Source organism: Danaus plexippus, chromosome 24 (assembly GCF_018135715.1).
Source record: "Danaus plexippus chromosome 24, MEX_DaPlex, whole genome shotgun sequence".
Taxonomy (NCBI): domain Eukaryota; kingdom Metazoa; phylum Arthropoda; class Insecta; order Lepidoptera; family Nymphalidae; genus Danaus; species Danaus plexippus.
Genome location: NC_083552.1, coordinates 3,235,544 through 3,255,220, shown reverse-complemented (window position 1 = coordinate 3,255,220; position 19,677 = coordinate 3,235,544). Strand labels below are relative to the sequence as shown.

Here is a 19,677-nt window from a genome sequence, read left to right as displayed (position 1 = left end):
AATGCTAAGAGGTTTCGTCTCATTTAAAACGACTGCCCGGAGAGTCGGGCTGACGCTGGAAAGACAGTTGACGCTGGAAAGACAGATGGCGCTGGAAAGACAGATGACTGCTGGAAAGACAGCCGAGGGTAACGGCCTAGCAAGCCCAGCCCGGGATTTACGAAGCTAAAAGTCCTATTAAGAAAAATACCCCTAGGACAGTCCGAGAGGGGGGGCGAAAGATCTGTCCACCGGTCGATATAAACGGCGAAAACGGCGCGAATACGGATTTGAAATGCCCTACGTGCGGGAAAAATTACAAGAGACGAGCCTGGTACATTAAACATCTAAAAACACATAATGGTGTTGAAGCACGACAATCGTCGGTAAGTTCTTCAACTTTCACTGCGGATAGAGTTGACCCTCATGTATCCCATGGTGAACCATTAACTGGAAACTACCAGGAGTCCATTGACATCCGGACACGTCTTAGCATTCCAAACATGAAACAATCGACTTGGAAAGTTCACGACGACAATTTAGCGGACCTGTTAGAGCATCCGGGCTCGAAGCAGGATTTGAACTCGCGAGTAGAAACTTTCCAAAATACTATTTACGACTACTTTAACGAGCAATATCCACCTCGAAATCATTACGCTCGCAAAAATAAAGACAATTCTTTCAAGATAAAAATGAGGAGGAAAAAACGGGAATTAATAAAAAATCTACGTATAGCCAAAGCCCTAGGCGACAATCACCTTAGTCATCAACTAGCTAGGGCGTTAAGATCAATTCTAAAATTAATTCAAGGAATATCGGCGCAAACCGCAAAAATCGCGATAATTTTGACCGGGCAAAACAGGAAGTAGATTTTGATAAAAACCCTTTTGAGTATTCGAAAACCATTTTTAAGAAAGAACGCGGACAGCTTCTCTTGACCAATGAACAAATTTACGATCATTTTAAGAGCACATACGAAGTGCCTAAAAGTGTAAGACTCTATGCGGATCCCAACGATCAAAAACCTGGAATTCCTCGTTTCGATTTCCACGGCATCCCTCCAACGCTAGATGAGATAAGTATTCAGATAAAGAAAAAATCGTCTAAATCTGCGCCGGGACCCGATGGTATCCCATATATAGTCTTTAAAAAATGTCCATCGGTTCGTAAACATCTCACATATATATACGATAAAATCTGGTCAAGGAAGCAAATCCCGGAGTGCTTCGGGAAAGCAATTTTTGTCCTCATTCCCAAAAAAGATCGAGTCACAGATCCGAAAGATACTAGACCGATAGCCTTAACAAATACTATATCCAAAATCTTTTTCTCAGTTCTACAAACGAGAATGACGCGATTCATGCTCAGCAACAGGTATTTTAGGCCAAATCACCAGAAAGGGTTTTTACCCGGAATTTCTGGATGCCTAGAACACAACACTTTGCTGTCGGAGAGTTTAAAAGATGCTAGGAAAAGCGAGAGGCAAATTACAGTTTGTTGGATAGACTTAGAGAACGCGTTCGGGTCGATACAACACGAATTGATGCTATTCGCGCTGAGATGGTACAACTTTCCGCCCCTAGTTACCGATATGATCGCGTCGTACTACTCAAAATTAAAGTTTTCTATAACAACTAAAGAAGGCCATTCAAAAACTTTTAGTTACAATGTAGGACTATTTCAAGGTTGCTGTTTGTCTCCAATTGTATTTAATATTGTAATTAACATCTTAGTAGATAAATTAAGCAGCAACGAGAAAAAATGGGGGTATCGGTTCAAGTTTAATAATAAATACACGGAATCCATTTTAGCCTTCGCTGACGATCTCGCAATACTGACACGTAACCCCAAACACTGTCAAGTACTATTAGATGAAGTGGATAGATTCTGTGAGTGGACCGATGGATTGAGGACAAAACCATGTAAATGTCACTGTCTGTGTCTCGGTAGGCGGAGTACAAGATACACCTCATACGATCCGGGATTATCGTTAGGCGGTCAATGCATTTCTACGGTTACAGAAAATGCACCATTTAAATTTCTCGGTCGGAAGATTGATAATATAGGTCGTACTCCATCTTTAGAAGGTATAGTAGATAGCTTTTTAAACGATCTCAACAAGGTAGATAGCCAACAGATCAGTAACGTTAAAAAAGCTTGGATCTACGATAATTACCTAACTTCACGTTTAAATTGGCCTTTCCTCGTTTATGATTTCAATAAAACCCTTCTGTCAAAGTTAGATGCAGGCGTCATAAAGATGTTGAAGTTGTGGCTCGGGCTCGCGCTAACGGCTGATTCATCGGCTTTATTTAGGGATCGCAATAGTTTTGGGATGAGTCTAAAAAGGCCATCGGAGCTCTACAAACACCTGAGAGTTTCCAAGAGATACATCCTGGGGAAATCCCAGGATGACGTCGTTACATCGCTCCCAAAAGACAAAGATGCCCCAGAGCTAGAGTCAAGGCTTCAATTCCACAAGCAGTTTATGATAGGAGCGCAAAGTAACAGAGTAGGGTTAGGGTCAAGTAGGAAGGTCCAAGATACGGATATATTGAAGTCTTTTATTCGGCAAGACGAGAATGATAAATATAAGATCCATGCAATAAGTTTAGAAATGCAGAACGAGTGGTTAGACATAGGAGATTTTTGCATCCCATTAGCACTAAAATGGCGCACCTTAATCCATGATTGGTCGCCAGCATTGCTAAAATTCTATCTCAATGCGTTCCAGATGACTCTCCCAGATCAAAGTAATTTAGTGAGATGGGGTAAAGGTACCGAAAAGACTTGCTATATCTGTGGGAAGGCAGTTGGAACTGCTAGGCACTTGTTAGTGGGATGTAAGGTACTCCTCGATAGCGGTCAATACTCGCGTCGTCACGATAGGGTTCTGGAAATCATACGTGAAGCGGTTAGTCTTTCGGTAGCCAGAGCGCAAAAGGAAATAACCACAAACGAGCGATCAGTAGGTTTTGTGAGAGAGGGCACTAGGGCTATAAAAACAAATGCTAAGCCTTACTCCATCCTTAAAGCGGCTACGGATTGGACTATAATGATGGATACGTATGAAAAACAATACAAAATCCCCGAGGATATTTGTGCGTCGGCCTCCAGACCAGACATATTTATGTATTCGCGAATCTTAAAGCGCGTTGTGATGATAGAGCTTACGGTTCCTTGGGAAACCAACATCCCCAAAGACCATACCATCAAGGTCAACAAATATTACGAGCTCACAAACGAACTCACTCGAAATAGGTTCGTCGTGGATTTATACGCGGTAGAAGTGGGAGCGAGAGGTATAACGGCTAAATCTCTCTACAACCTGCTAAAAGACTTGGGCCTGTCCAGAACTCACATCAATTCGTTCTTGGAACGTACTTCGAAGGCAGCCCTAGTAGGTTCTTTTCAAATATGGTTGGGTAGGGAGAGGAGCTTGGACAGTGGAGGTGAGCGTTTAACGCGCGTTAGTTAGGGGCCCCTTAAACCTACACCTGGGTCGCAAGTCCCAGGCACTGTTGAAGCTCCACTCCCTGCAACGCAATGGACCCGGCACCCGCACGGTGAATCCATTGAATGCTAAGAGGTTTCGTCTCATATTATAACAAATTTCAAAATTAAAAAAAAAATCTTACTTTAATTAGGTTTTCAAGAACTCACCAATAACATTTCTTTGTTCTTTAATTGTTTGAAAATGATTTTTTCGTCTTTTTTAATCTATATTTTGTATATTATCAGCGTAAGTGCGACATGTACTGGCCGGCGGGCGGGCGCGGCAGTTCCGCGGAGTTCGGCGGTATACACGTGACGCTGCTGTATGAGGACGTGAGGGCCGCTTACACCGTCAGACATCTCAGGGTCAAGAGTACAGTCGCGGTGAGGATAATATACGTGTGAGCGTGTGTGTGTGTGTATGTGTGTGTGTGTGTATGTGTGTTGCGTGTTAGCGTGTATGCATGTGTGTGTGTATGTATGAGTGGAGGATCTCTGGTGAATTAATTGTCGTTAGTGTGTGTGAGTACATGACTGTGGTTATTGCATAACGTTTGTATGTATGAACATGTGTGAAAATATGTATTTAGTTGTTTATAGTAATTATTAAAATGCACTGAGTAATAAAAATACATCATATATATGCGTATTTTTAAATTACATTGAACTCCAGTCACTACGTTGTGTATATTTTAAGAAATTATTGTCATACTTTTTTGTGAGCTGAACCCAAATAGAACCAATACAATGTATAAGAAATTTAATTCAATTTCGTTTTACTCAAAACCTACGCTATAACCATTCCAGGGTAGCGAATCGTCGAGCGAGTCGAGTACAGCGAGTGGCGAGGGTCGCCACGTTGTCCAGTACCACTACACCGTGTGGCCCGACCATGGCACGCCACGGCACCCGTTAGCTGTGTTGCCGTTCGTACGGGCCGCTGCAGATCCGGCAACCGTGCTCGTTCATTGCAGGTATACATTAATACAGGGGTTCCCAAACTTATTTTGTGTACTGCCCACTTTGAGAATAAATTAATCTTTAACGCCCCCAGTTTTTTTTTCGTACTGAAAAACCACTAAAACAGGTGGCGCTATCGCCCACATTTGGAAAGGCTGATATATGTATATTCCTTGTTTGATTTTTTTAGGAAAATAAATATTTACAATAATAAAAAAATATGATCCGTTTTAAAGGATTCGATTGTAAATATTATAATTCCAGCTACAAAACATTTCTTCTGGTCAAAAAATAACAAATATTTAAAATGAACATTGATAAATACTTGTTAATCGCATGCTTACAATCTGTTTCAGTGCGGGTGTTGGAAGAACGGGTACATACATAGTGATAGACGCACAACTGAATCAATTAAAACTCACGGGAACCCTGTCGCCTTTAGGGTTCCTCTGTCGCGCGCGAACGCAAAGGAACCATTTAGTGCAGACCGAGGAACAGTATGTATTCGTACATGACGCTCTGTTAGAGTACGTGCGTTCGGGTAACACAGAAGTGGAGTTCACAAAAGCTAGGGAATATCTGGCGAAGCTTCTAGAACCGATATCAGAGGAGGAGCTAGCGGTTATGGACCTTAATCCTATAAAGCATAAGAGCGTTAACGAAATGAACGGCGAGAACGACATGTCGAGTGTTAAATCTATAGAATGTAGCGATAATATAGTAGAAAATGGAAGCAGTCAAGTGTCGATAAAAACTGACGAATTGAACAGCGAAAGTAAATCATCTGTGGACAACCAAGAGAAGGATGGATTGGTCAACGGCGATGACTCGGAGGGAGTTTATGATCTGGCGCCGAGGTCCACAGATACTTATAATAAGAAAATGGCGGCCTATAACAGCATGAATGAACAAGAGAAAGAGGAAATGCGCAGGTAAATACTTTTATCATATAATTAGTCTTTATTAATGTTTGAATTTAAGTAAAAACGATAAAAAAATAATCATTAAAAAAATATTGCGTAATGCCGGGAGAGTTATTGTATTGTTATGTGCTTGTATTTATAATTTAAGTTGCCCTTAACGATGTATTTTGTATGTATTAGATATATTGTTTCCAGAGTAAACCGAGCCGAAAACTACGCGCTGTTGGAACGGATGCGCTCTTTATCGAACAGGCATCAACTGTACCAAGGACCTCCTCCTGTTAACTTGTTAGAAAAACAGAATCAGGTTAGAATATACATTATATAATGAGCCTATGTATCCGGATATAGTTCAGAAAGCAGTTCATATTGTATGTGCCGTAGTCAGTACCTGATTTCAAATTTCTGGTATTCATGCTCAAAATGTGCACGTGGTATTCTGCCAATGTCATAATCTATTTATGAAACAATTAACTAATTATTATGAATTATTATGTTTGTCAGTTGATAACACGTTCGTGTGTGGAGGCGAGTGTGTGTGCTCGAGCTCCTCACAACGCTGATAAGAACAGACCGGGTGGCATCCTACCCTCAGACTCCGCCAGGGTCATGTTGGTACCGAAACCCGGTGTTGAAGGTACCTATAATATTATTACAATATATTTGTTACATGTATATATATATATTTATATAATCAAAAACTTTCTTGAAAATTATTCGCTTTGTATATTTGTCAAAATTATTGTTTAGGAGCAATAAAATTCAGATTCTAACATTGTTGATAAAATTACACAAGCTATGAATGAGATAATGTGTCTCCCTCTAGCGACGTAAATTTTAAAATGCTGTTAACAAAGCTGATTATGTAATTAGTTAATGCTTCGCTAACTGCAGTCAATGTCATATGTTAACTACATATTAATAGTAGAAGAGAAAAATAACAATACAAATAAAAATTTCAATCTGTTTCCAGGAAGTGAATATATAAATGCTTCGTGGGTTTGTGGCGTGCGTCGTGTGAGAGAGTACGCCGTGTGTCAACACACAGAGGCACCTGACCCGTGGCGGCTGTTGTGGGATCACACCGCACAACTAGTGTTGTTACTACACGATGATGAACATCCGGTCTGTTTATATCGATATTTTTATAACTTTTTGCTATAGACAAACAAAATTTTGATTATTTAATCTACGAACTAAATATATATGTGTACTTGTAGAACATTTTGTAAATCTAGCCATATTTGTTGTTACTATTATATTTATAATATGAATATTTGTTTTAAAGGAGTGCGATGTGTTTTGGCCGACAGAAGATGAGAAGGAACTGTTCGTGGCTAATTTCCGTGCGAGCTTTGTGTCTAAGGAAGTATATGTGGCGCACAGGAGATCGGATAGGACGAGTCGAACAGACACACCCAGCGAGCCCGAGACCAACGGGTACAGAAGGCAGGAGGGCAGCGACTGTGCTGACGACGAACGGCTCATACCTGATAATAATTCACCAGTTAATAATACGGAACCATCCTACAGGTTCGACAGGACGGAACTCCGATTGGAGCGTCTCAGTAACAGAGATCTGTCCGCCCGGAAATCCATAGCGAACGGAGATTTATTCTCGTCATTATCAGAGAAGAAGAACGGTCCAAAATCACCGAGAAGTCCGTCGAAGATGTCGTTGAAGAACTTTAAGCTGAGCTCTCCCACCAAGTTCAAATTCCCCGAGTGGGGTTCTAGAGCGGCTGGTTCACCGCCAGATACTGCACCACCACCGCCACCTATCACACCATCGCTCACCGTAGAAGAGGAAGCTGAACTACGAAGACCCGTGTACACATTCGAAAAAGTAAAACACCTCCCAAACGTACCATCAGACAGGGTTATAGAAGTGACAAACGTGAGCGTGCATTCATTGCAGGACGATTACCAGTTAAGTGTTAAGTTCATAAAGTGCAGTGGCTGGTTGAAAGGTGCTACCACCAAATACAGCGCGGGTCGGCCGGATGATAATGAATACGTTCGTGCTGTGAGGCATTCCAGCGGGAGCGAACGGGAAGCGGCCATCGATAGGCTCATAGCGCCCTACCAGGATTCGTTCGCGTTGATAGAGTTCGTCGCTGGATGTCAGATGGAATACAAGAATGGACCGGTTGTTGTTGTTGACAAGTGAGCTATTTGATCTTATCGATATCATTATAATTATTTAAATTTGATTAAAAATCTTATAGTGATTATTTTTAACGCCATCTATCGGAAGTCTTACAAACATAAAAAGCTATGAGAATGAGAAAGTTTGTAATGATGGATGTTTGTTAGGTAATGCAATAATGCCCGAACTGGGTTTTGTAAAACTTTATTGGATATGTGACACAGTGAGCTAAATTTGTGCTTAGATTGTTTAATATGTTCTTAACATGTGTAAAGGTTAACCCCTTGGAAGAAGGACTAGTATTATAAAATATTTCTAAAAGTAGTAAAATCTATTTCTATGAGCCAACGTATATGTGGCTAAAGCTATTATCTCTCTATACAATTTATATTTTAAAATAAGGAACCTATAATAACAATCAGTAATTTTTGCTATTCCTCTCATTATAGTTATGTATATATGCAATATCATATATAATAATATATATCAAATTCTAGATACGGCGGCTGGCGAGCGTTAACTTTTTGTTCGCTAAGCGCTGCGTGTGGTGGAGTAAGGAATCCAGATATCAAGGAACCTGGCAGTGAGTGGGCTTCACCCTGTGTGGCCGCTGATTTATACTGCAGTAGTGCTCTGAACGCTCACGCCCGCTGCCAGGCCTCACCAAATTCCCCGGCCTCACAGACTTCTCAGACTTCTCAGGCCTCACAGAGCTCTCAGACCTCTCAGGAACGTCCCGTGACCCACTCGCCGGAGGCTCTGCTAGCGGCTTACTGCGCTCTCACCGCGTACGCAACTAAACTACCGAGGCCCGATAGCTGAACCTGGTATATACATATATCATTTTAAATATAACATATCCAAGTTTTAGACAATCTCTTAGCAATCAAAAAGATTTTTTTAAGTACTAGTTGTATGTAAAGGCATGATTTTTTGAATTGAGAATATATTTTAAGACTCCCCGCCGACTGGTATAAAACTAAATGGACAGTACCATGAATTTAATGTTTCAGACTCTGTGCTAAGCATTAAGAAGTGTCAGTAGAATAATTTAAATTGATATACGAAAAAAATTCTAAGATAAAAAAGATTTGGTAGCATTCTTTTAAATGATATGTGTTTGTATCAAAGCCTAGCAAAATTGCAATATGTATTGATAATTTTTTTTGTAGTCATAATATCATTACAACAGTATGCCTTCTGGTAAGGCTCTTCAGTCTTACGATGAACGAGTAATGAGTTTGCTATGCCTGTTCACTTCCAGGTCTCCGTCATCAGAACAGGTGTCCAGGTGAATGTACTGTAATACTCACTGTGTTGTGTACAAACTGTTTAAGTGTAAAGGTGCATGTGTTTTTGTTTACTCAGTGTTGTCATATTGAAGCTGATGGTTGTAAACGAAATGTCATGTAAGTATTGAATAAGGTTAACTTTATTGCAATGTTAATAATATATTACTAATTTGATGTTATTTCAAGTCTGTATGTGTGTAGAATGTTCTTTTTTTTTTTATAAATGTACCAAAAATTATGTTTTAGATATCTTAATATTTTATTTTAATTACACTTTGATTATAATTTTTTACATTTTGTATTTTTTTTTTATATATATATCTTATATTTAAAATGATTTTACATGCATTTATTCCCAAATATTATTTAGTTGCTAATGTCTAAGGCCTCTTGTAATATGTGAAACATTGGATTATGAATAAGGTTATATTAAAATTTGAAATTGCTGAAGCCTGTATGTTATAGCTAACTTTTCAAATAAAAAAAAAATTACTGTTATAATGTTGAAAGGATATATTTTCGTATCTTTAAATAACTATATTTGAAGAAAACTGCAATAATATAATATTCTTGTCCATTTTCCAATTATTTCCCATATCAGTGTAAAATATTAGGTTATTATTTATAATATAAGTGTTTTGTCTTTCAAATGACTGCCCATTATGGCTTTAAACACATGTCTCACATGTTTATTGCCGCTTGGGAATATGCTTTGTTAGTCAGGTAGCCTGTCTGGCTGAGCTGCCAGTCAGTATAGCGACCACTTGTTAAGCTATTTGAACAAGATTTCGTACATATAGTGTCTGGTTGTATCGAACGTATTTAAAATTTAAATGTTTTGTAAGATAAATTCTTATGATATTAATGTGGTTGTGTGCATCATTAAGATAATTTTCACATATGACCTACGGTTGGTGAGATTGCTTTTTAATGATATCTGAATAGTATTTAAAAATATATATATATATTAATTTCAACAAAAGTCACATGTATACTAATGGCTTACTGATTTAAGATATTCCTATAAAACAGTCTTACTCAGCCAGTAACAATGAATTTACCACATATAACGACCATGTATATTAGATGTAGCATTCTCGACTTTGATATGTAAAAATTTTTTTTTTATTTAGTATTTAATGAGATGTATTAGAATTTAGTCCATTTTATTGGATAGGTTTCTATCAGTTTACACTAATATAAATATTACGTCACATTTCATATTAATTACTTCAAGGTGTTTACATTAATATTTTTCTTATATATATATATTTTTTTTTTATTATTTGCTCATTGGTTAATTTATTTAAATATAAATCAGAGAAATCTTAGCTCGAGTATTTAATATGTTTTATTGTCATCCTATTTAAAATGGACTGAATGTTTTTAGATATCTCAATACCTTTTCGACTATACACGAATAATAGTTTTAATATGATATAATATAATTCCTACTAAATCATTAATGGTCCATTGTTTTTATTGTAATCTAGCGTTTTAATGTTATTGTGAAGACTGCTTTTGGTGGTTGGTCAATTATGATGGGATTCCGTTCGGTCATGCTGGGTGATTCTACTACAGAAAATAATCTATATATAATGAGTTTTAAATAGAATTATTTAGTGATTAATTTTTTTTTTTTTTTTTTATTCAAAGTATACTCTGTTTATGTATTTATGAAGAAATTAGAAAGAATTGCCCACGTTAGTTGTTTTGCGATATATCATAGTGCAGGATTTGTAAATAGATTATAGCTTCCGTATTAAATATGATTGCATTTAATTAGTTTTTGAACCGTTGTATCGATCAAAGTATATGAATATTTTATAATTGTAATATTATGATATTTACTGACGAATTCTACATATGTAATAAGTATTAAAGTTATGATTGGTTTGAAAACTAATTGATTGTACAGTGCAATAGCTGTTTATGTAGGTGTGTATAGATAATCGAGCACAATTTTTTTTTATACTGTATTTCTTATTACCTACATTTGGAGTCGAGTATAAGGTTGGACATACCACAAATTATATATTAATGTTTTAATTTAAACAAAGGTATCTGTTGTCTCAATGAATAAGCTACTACTGAAATTTATTTTCTGTTAAGAATGCGGGGGTTCCCCTTGGTTTTAATTTTTGTATAGCGCCATCTTTTGGATGTTTTCTTAATTTTTTAATTCCGGAGTTATTTCTTCTTACTAATATCTATCAAGCCATTCCGATGATAAAGCAACAGAACTATTTTAGTGTGTACCGATATTAAATTTCAAATACTTTGGTTTGTCAATGTTCCTTATTCATTTTGTTTTTAATAATTATAAAAGGCCAGTAAATTTGTTAATTCCACTTGAAATATATTGCTACTGTTTTTTTCATATAGCAACACTTTTATTTAGGTAACTATATTTTTCAATATAGTTTATAATATTAATATATAAATCTATGCGGTGTGTCCAACTACGATTTGTACTATAGTTGGATAGGAGCGGACTATAGTTTGTGCGCTGGAAGCTCTTGTATGTGCCATTTTAGGCTTAGTTAAGTATAATCGCGTAGTTAGTTTGAATTCTATTCCGTATACAGTATAGACGTTTTTCGCTTAGCAAAATTCTTTTTTTACATTTTACAATATCTTTTAAATAAATAGCAGCTGCGAATGAATGAGATAGATTATTATTAAGTCTGTTTATATGTGGAAAAAATGGCAGTGGTATGGGGATATATGATGATAAAAAAACGAGTCAGCCTTTTCATACTTTATATGTAACGTTGTGTGTATCTTAAATAATAGTTAGGTTTTTTTTTTATACTTTTGTATTTTATTGAAAATAAGTATTAAGTTAAATTTATCTAAGACGCATTATTTAGGGTGATCTTATATTTATGTTTCCTGATCAGACAAATGCTTACATATATATGTATGTATGTATGTATGTATGTGAGTGTGTGTGTGTGTATTCCTTAGTTACAGTAAAAAACATTACGTACTAATGTGCCAATTCCAGCTTCCATTTTGTAATTGACATTCCATTGAAGTTCAAATTTATTAAACCTTAAAAATCTCAAACCCCCAAATATAGTATGTATGTTAAAACGATTTTAGTTGAGTATGCTTACTCCGAGTTTTGCGTCGTCCCTACATACGGAGCGTTAACAATTTTCCATTCGTAAATCTTAACACATTATCATGTTAACGTGGGTCATTGAATGAGAGACGTGAAACACTTCGTATGTAGTGTAGCTATACTAACTTGTTCTAAGCATTTATATATATATATATATATACATATTTTTTTTTTTCATATTTAATACATCGGGATATTTTAAAAATTATTTCGTCTATTAAAAGTGCACAAAAATAATGACAATTCCTTTTTTGAATTACGTCCTCGAAGTTTAGGAGAGACGTAACGGAAATGTTTACTAATAAAAATATTCCCTAGAAATGATAGCTTTTTTTTCTGTATAAATAATTATAGTATTGAAGTTTTTTAACATAAAATCATTTTCCTTAACACTGATGACGACGGAAATTACGACATTTAGTTACTTATTATTTACATGATAAAGCACAATTGAAAGACTATCAATGTATTTGTATGAAGCGTTCTCTACTATCATCATCATCATCATCATCATCATGATGATTTCTACTATATCCGTAATTAAATGCACAGTTCGTCTTACTTATAATGGTATAGAAAATCAGAAACGAATTTTCGACACTATAGATTTTACGGTGTGTTTAAATTGATTTGTAAAAAAAATTAAGGCTGACTCAAGAATTAGGCGACATTCAAACTATACGACTTTCAGTAGCGACTACCGTTTTTTTTTCTGATAAATCCTTAGATAGCACAGACTACATTTTAACAAATGACTGATAAGTTAACTATCCAGTGTTTAACTACGGTTTAGCTGTCTGTTTTAAACTCCCGTTCAAACGTATTTAACTGTGTAATCTGCGGGTTTGATGTTAACATTGAATTCTCGAGCTTCTATATGAAAAAGATTTTTCTTTACTATCATTAAATAACGACTTTCACAATGTGAACTGCACAAACTGTGTGTGCGCGTGATCCGTGTAGCTATAAATAACTTAGGGTGTACAGTGTAACCCCCAATGTACATCACATTTTATATGTAAATGATATTACTTATTTATTATTTAATGTAACCGCCTGTATTATTTTAAATGTAAAAATATACAAGAAATTATGTATTCAGTTGTTTTATTTATTAGCGATTTGAAATGCCCTTACGATAGCTGCGGTTCTGATTTGTTATCAAAATTAGTTTCTGATAATTCTGTTAGTTGAAGAAGAATGATTTTCTTCCTAACTTCATAAATAAAAAAATAACCGTAACAAAACAAAATAAACGTAAAAATATAAAGATATTTCCATGGTCTGTAAGTCTGATTGAAATAATTTCGTCCGTATTATTACCTTTTTGCAGACAAACAGATATTCAACCAGCAGAATATATTTTTTAACAATCCTACACAAATATAAGTAAAACAATGCTAGCCTATTAATATATTAAAGCCCTTTGAAAGTTATACTTTAAGATGATAAACATATTACACAAAAAATCTATAAAAAGCCAAAAGAGGAGTCGAAAGATGTGTTCAGGGTGTGAGCTGACTGATATGCTGCTCGCCAAGACATGGCAGGCGTGAGGCAGCAGTGCAGCGTGAGACGGACTGCGAGGGGTCCGTAGTAGGGACGTCAGTGTTAACTGAGTGGATACTAAACCGCTGAGGGTTTCATCTGAGTGATTGCACCCATTCTGACCAGATTGGGGCCTCTGGCTCCCCCTGAACAACTAGACCCCCGTCGATTACAATAATATTGTATCATATATCCCGTTGAATTGAAAACACTTCGATAGCGTGATTCAGAACCTGTTTGAACGAGAGTTATTTGAAAAAAATATTTTCTTTTATTTAATCAACCATTAAGATTTAAAAAATGGTACAAATGATATTAATATAGTTTATAAATATATTTTAATTAATTAAATTTTCTTTGATTTAAGTTTATAATAATTGACGTGAAAGATTTTAAATGTACCTACCCACAAAATTTTATTTATACATTAAACAAGAAAGCTACGTCAAATAAATCAGTTTTGACATCTTTGTTAGGAGACTAATTTTAGTATTGTAGTATTATTTTTATAATAATATATTCTATGAAAGTGTACACAATATGGTTAAGATGTTGTTTATTTAAAATCCTCCAGGGTCTAGAATCCACTGTCTCGTTCAATGTGATTCTAAGTAGAAACGTAAGTCGTATAATTTAAATTTATTATTAAATTTCATTAGTCTTTCAATGCTAAAATTATAGCTTCATTGGTAGGAAATATGTGAAAGTGTTTATAGTTTCATTGGTAGGAAATCTGTGAAAGTGTTTATAGTTTCATTGGTAGGAAATCTGTGAAAGTGTTTATAGTTTCATTGGTAGGAAATCTGTGAAAGTGTTTATAGTTTCATTGGTAGGAAATGTGTGAAAGTGTTTATAGTTTCATTGGTAGGAAATCTGTGAAAGTGTTATACCTAAATACATATCGCTTGTACATTACACACATTAAGTAACGCTTTTTAAAGTTTGGTAATGTGAGTTTAAACAGCATCAGTCAAAGACGTTGATGAAATCTTTTATAATAGAATACTCTGTCGTATCACAGAGTAAATAAGAGGGTTTCTCGATGTACTGTTAACTATATTTTTCGTTATAACATTACAAAAGTGTCTATATGAGTATATGTAAATAATGTTACTTCATATAATCTTTTAAAATTAGTTGAACAGAATCATTTACATTTAATACTGTGGGTATTAAATGGAAAAAAATACGACAGAAACAAAAATGAAAAGTGAAATAAAATTTTAATTTTAGAATATTTTTAAAGCGCAATTGAAAATCTCTGCTAAATCCATAATAAATCCATTTTTAAAACAATATATATATCGGCGCAAGCAGCTTCAATGACGGATGCAACATGGAAATAACTGGCACCAATTATTATAACACCTTATTGGTCGTCGTTACTATTGTTAAAAGTAAAACGAAATCAAAGAGAATAGAACTATGTTTGAATTCTGGTTTAAATATGACGTCTGGACGCACGACAGGGGACTGCAGAGTTCAGCGAGTGCGGAGCATAAAGAACCTTCGAGAAATACAAGAACATTTAGAAGAATTGAAGTTTCATTTTAAAATATCTGGAACTTACTGAAACAAGTGACATTAGAGACGTCAGCGAGGCTGGCGTCCTCTCTTTAAAACAATGAATTTGTAATAAAATCCGATATCAGAAGTGGGATCGCTCCTGTGATCAGTTACTGCCGGTCTTAGTGTATTTGTAAATCCTGATCCAGCTCAAGAAAATAATCATCCGGAGAACTTGCGTAATGAAGAACGCTCCTCAGTCTTTCATGCAAATGATGTCAACAATGCAGAGCGTGACCGAACGTTTGCTACTAAAAAAAAAACAAGGGATACGATTAAAATTACTAACAAGATCATATTAATTTTATCATCTTTTGATCCCGGTGATAGTGTGTGTGTTCGGGATTGATTCAAACGCATCTTTACGGCTGTAAATACGTACCAAATCAGTAACTACGACATTCGAATTAAAGTCTTTTAAAGGAGTGAGCTAGAAAGTGTGCAGACGATTGGTTAGTTACAACATCTACACAAGAGGCATTACGTGAGACCATAGCTAACATTTGTTATTATCCTTTGAGCTAACCTCGTGTCCATGATGTATTCTCAAGAGAACCATGAGATTCTGTAGGGAAGGCTTGTGGTACCGTGACAAGACAATTATACACCACCGATCTGGAGAGCGTGACCTCTGAGCTAATCACGTGTTACCTTTGAGCTAACCACGGGTCCTTGATGTATCCATAAGAGAACCATGAGATTCCGTAGGGATGCCTTGTGGAGCCGTGAGAAGACAAGTCTACACCACAGATGTGGAAAGTGTACCTCTGAACTAATCGCGTGTTACTCTTGAGCTAACCACAGGTCCTTGCTGTATCCTTAAGAATACCATGAGATGACGTAGGGAGGCCTTGGGAAGACTTGAGTATAAAGGTACACACTCGATCTATAAGAACTTGCATGATTTTAATATCAAACTACTGAGACCATTGCTTTATTTAAATACGACAATAGACATACTCTTCATAGTAATATTTGCAACATGTCTGGTTAACACACGGCAGTGCCTCTACAAAAACGATGTTGTAATTCAAACGAAAGCATACTCGACTCCAAAATCCTGATCAAATACATCTATTGCGAATATAACTAATTTCTGTTCCTTTTCTGCTAACCGTGGTCATGCGTTTGAATCGTGTTTCCGACGGGAATAAGGAGATCACGCCGAATTTTAATTTAATACCAACTGGTAAATGTACTCTTAAATAAAATGCAAGATCGCAGTGGTGCGTTATACAAGAATCAATTGCAAATGAAATCTCTGGGTGTAGAAAACAAATCGTAAACTATTTGCGTGGATTGAGATCGGACCTTACTATTTCAATGAATAGTTAAATAGTTATTAATGTAGAAATAATTTTCTATAGTTCCAGGTTTTGAAACGACTACTGATATATTAACCGGAGCAGATTTATTACGTGATAAGAATACATGTGGAAAATTTAGTATCCTTGCCGATGTTTTGCACATACGAACAAGTCAATTATGCTTTGACAGTTTAGATTACAATTCAACAATCAGTCCGTTTTAATCGAAGTAATGCATCAACACATTCAAAACAGGATGGTCGAGGCGGAGAGAAGATACAAAGCTAGGTTTTTGAGAGGTCGAGCTACGATTAAAAGATTCCAGAAGGGAGATATTGTAATAATAAAAATATAACCCCAGGAATCGGATATCCCTATATTTAAAATTTTGTGAACTATACAAAATCCAGTAAATAATTGAGAATAATTAATATCTTGTAAAGTGATTTTAGACCGTGGATGACTTCGAAATGTGGCACATGACCAGCTACGAATGTGGCACATGACCAGCTACGATGAGACTTCACAGCATCTGAGGGACGACACAGAATTACTAAGCAAGCAGTTAGGTGGACGGTTCGCCTACCTAATAGTTATCCGGTGAGCGTATTTCATTTTGTTCAAATTGTTTCATTCAAACGCATTACCATTAATCATTGCTAGCAGTGTGATTGTCTAACACTTAGTTTGAGATATATTACTATAAAAGATGCATTTGGCGTGCGGATCCGAACCATAACAAAAAAAAAAAAAATAAATAAATAAATAAAAAAAAAAATAATAATAATAATAATTAATAAAAAATAATATTGTAAACGGGTGGAGACGTCTTACGAAAAAAAAAGAAAAAAAAAAAGAAAAAAAAGAAAAACAAAAAAAAAAAATATTGTACTTGGGTGGAGACGTCTTACGCCAAACAAATAAAGAAAGAAAAAAAAAAAAAAAAAAAAACAATTATGTAGACGGGTGGAGACGTCTTACGAAAAAAAAAAAAAAAAAATTTATTGTACACGGGTGGAGACGTCTTACGCCAAACAAATAAAGAAAAAAAAAAAAAATGTTGTAGGCGGATGGAGACGTCCTATGACATATGTTATGAATGTTCGTGTGACGCCCCAAAGCCATAAGTAGATTAAATAATTGGACCTGATATTATGATTTCGTCTCACGATGAGTCGTAATAAACAACGTAACCCATACGACAACAACAAATTTGTTAACCATAACTATAACAATATAAAATCTAGGTTTACTGTGGAAGTACCTAGACTACATAAGTATCTCTCTGTTATCACAGAAAACAATGCAGAGCACGCATCAGTATAACCGTATCGGCATGACTTCGGACGATGAAGCATCAATTCTTGAACCTGGCCCATACTCTACGAGACCTGCAACGGGTACGAGAACATAACGAAAGCTAAGCAAGAGAGAACACATCACCAGGCAGGTGCAGAGCACGCACCGCCTGCCAGAATGGCCGTATCGGCGCAAGCAGCTTCAATGACGGATGCAACATGGAAATAACTGGCACCAATTATTATAACACCTTATTGGTCGTCGTTACTATTGTTAAAAGTAAAACGAAATCAAAGAGAATAGAACTATGTTTGAATTCTGGTTTAAATATGACGTCTGGACGCACGACAGGGGACTGCAGAGTTCAGCGAGTGCGGAGCATAAAGAACCTTCGAGAAATACAAGAACATTTAGAAGAATTGAAGTTTCATTTTAAAATATCTGGAACTTACTGAAACAAGTGACATTAGAGACGTCAGCGAGGCTGGCGTCCTCTCTTTAAAACAATGAATTTGTAATAAAATCCGATATATATATATAGTTTTAAGAATCTTTAGACGTGATTTTTATTAAAATTCCTAATTAAAGTAGAAACATTATGAAGTCCTACTGAATAGTAATTACGACATGGAGCCAAACTGTAACCTCAAGCACCTTGAACTAATAAGTTACGAAGTCGGTTGCTTAATAAAATAATAAAACTCACGAAACCCAGCACAGGAATAAGAAATCTGAAAAGTTTTCCTCAATTATGGATTGGGGTACAGCACAAAGTTCAGGGAAACTTTCCACATACGGAGAGTTTTGTTAACGGAACTTCGGAATTTCAGTTTACCAAACTTTCGTATTCGACTTGAATATTAATACGGTATTTTCGGATGGAATTATAAATTTTATAGACGAGATACCATGGAATATATACAGCTGGGTTAGCGGACGCAGGTGTTACCGCTGGATCTATATGTAAGTAACTTTTACATTGGATTTTTTATACCTACACTAGCTGTTATCCGCGACTCCGTCTGTATAAAAAAGGACTAAAAACAACGAAAAACTTTTAAATTCGGATTGACGCTTAATTTCGGCATCGAGGTTCGAGATCAGGACAGCCTAAGTTACTCCTTATCAGGAAGCCTAAGTTACTCCTTATCACGTCAGCTACCTACCAACAAAAGTCCCGTCAATATCGGACCAGAACAAACATACGGATAGACAAAAATTTTGAAAACCTTATTTTGGTGATGTAACATATCTATATGATATGAATGTAGTAAAAAACGGTTATTTCAATATTACAAACAGACACTTAAATTTTATTTATCTGCATAGATTACATGAATACGTGATGTACATATATTATCTGCCTTTATCTATAATCGCACTTAAGTTCACTCTTCAAAGGGACTATTTAGTTCTTTTCTTCAATAATCACTATGGTCTTCTACTTCCACTATCGAGTTGTGAACTTACTCGTTATTTTTGTCTCCGGCTTTTTAAATTGCAGGTTCATGTCTAGCCTCGAAGTCACTTTTTTGTTTTGTTATGATAAAATATTTTAAAATCATACTTTTAAGAAATATTTTCTAAATAAATTAATTAATTAGAACTTACCTACTTAACAACTTCGTTTGAAAACAAATGTCTCTTTCCATACAAGAGTCAACATGAATCCAGAGCTATATATATATATGTAGTATATATAGTTCTCTCTTTCGTTAGTTAGTTAGAGAGAAAGAAAGAGACAGAGAGAGAGAGAATGTTTACCACTATTATGCATCACACTACATACGAAGCGATACGCGTTTCTCATTTAATAATCTAAATCAGTATAAGGATAATATGAGATAATTTATGAATTAAAAACTAAACATGCTTCGGTATTGGTGTAAGCATACAGTCTTGGTAGTCATACTGAATCGTGGAGATAATCCTTGTCTTACTATGATGTTGAGACTTGAGGTCAAACGAAACTTCTCAGCGTGCCGTGGATTCACCGTGCGGGTGCCGGGTCCATCGCGAATAACTCTGT

General features: G+C 35.8%; 1 protein-coding gene and 1 long non-coding RNA gene across 2 annotated transcripts in view; both read left to right on the top strand.

Annotated features, from left to right (window-relative positions):
- Positions 1–13,025, top strand: part of LOC116776051 (uncharacterized) — a 30,667-nt gene extending 17,642 nt beyond the window's left edge. The window contains exons 13-21 of the mRNA XM_061524309.1: positions 3,721–3,858; positions 4,282–4,448; positions 4,791–5,366; positions 5,553–5,664; positions 5,862–5,994; positions 6,331–6,482; positions 6,646–7,523; positions 8,004–8,333; positions 8,771–13,025. Coding sequence (XP_061380293.1) covers positions 3,721–3,858; positions 4,282–4,448; positions 4,791–5,366; positions 5,553–5,664; positions 5,862–5,994; positions 6,331–6,482; positions 6,646–7,523; positions 8,004–8,328 — 2,481 coding nt within the window. The 3' untranslated portion in view covers positions 8,329–8,333; positions 8,771–13,025. The remainder of the gene's footprint in view (positions 1–3,720; positions 3,859–4,281; positions 4,449–4,790; positions 5,367–5,552; positions 5,665–5,861; positions 5,995–6,330; positions 6,483–6,645; positions 7,524–8,003; positions 8,334–8,770) is intronic.
- A 2,896-nt stretch (positions 13,026–15,921) lies between these two features.
- On the top strand, positions 15,922–18,067 carry LOC133319534 (uncharacterized). The gene is made up of 3 exons (XR_009753113.1): positions 15,922–16,686; positions 16,802–16,949; positions 17,647–18,067. It is a non-coding gene; the product is annotated as an uncharacterized LOC133319534 (long non-coding RNA).
- The last annotated feature ends 1,610 nt before the right edge of the window (positions 18,068–19,677 follow it).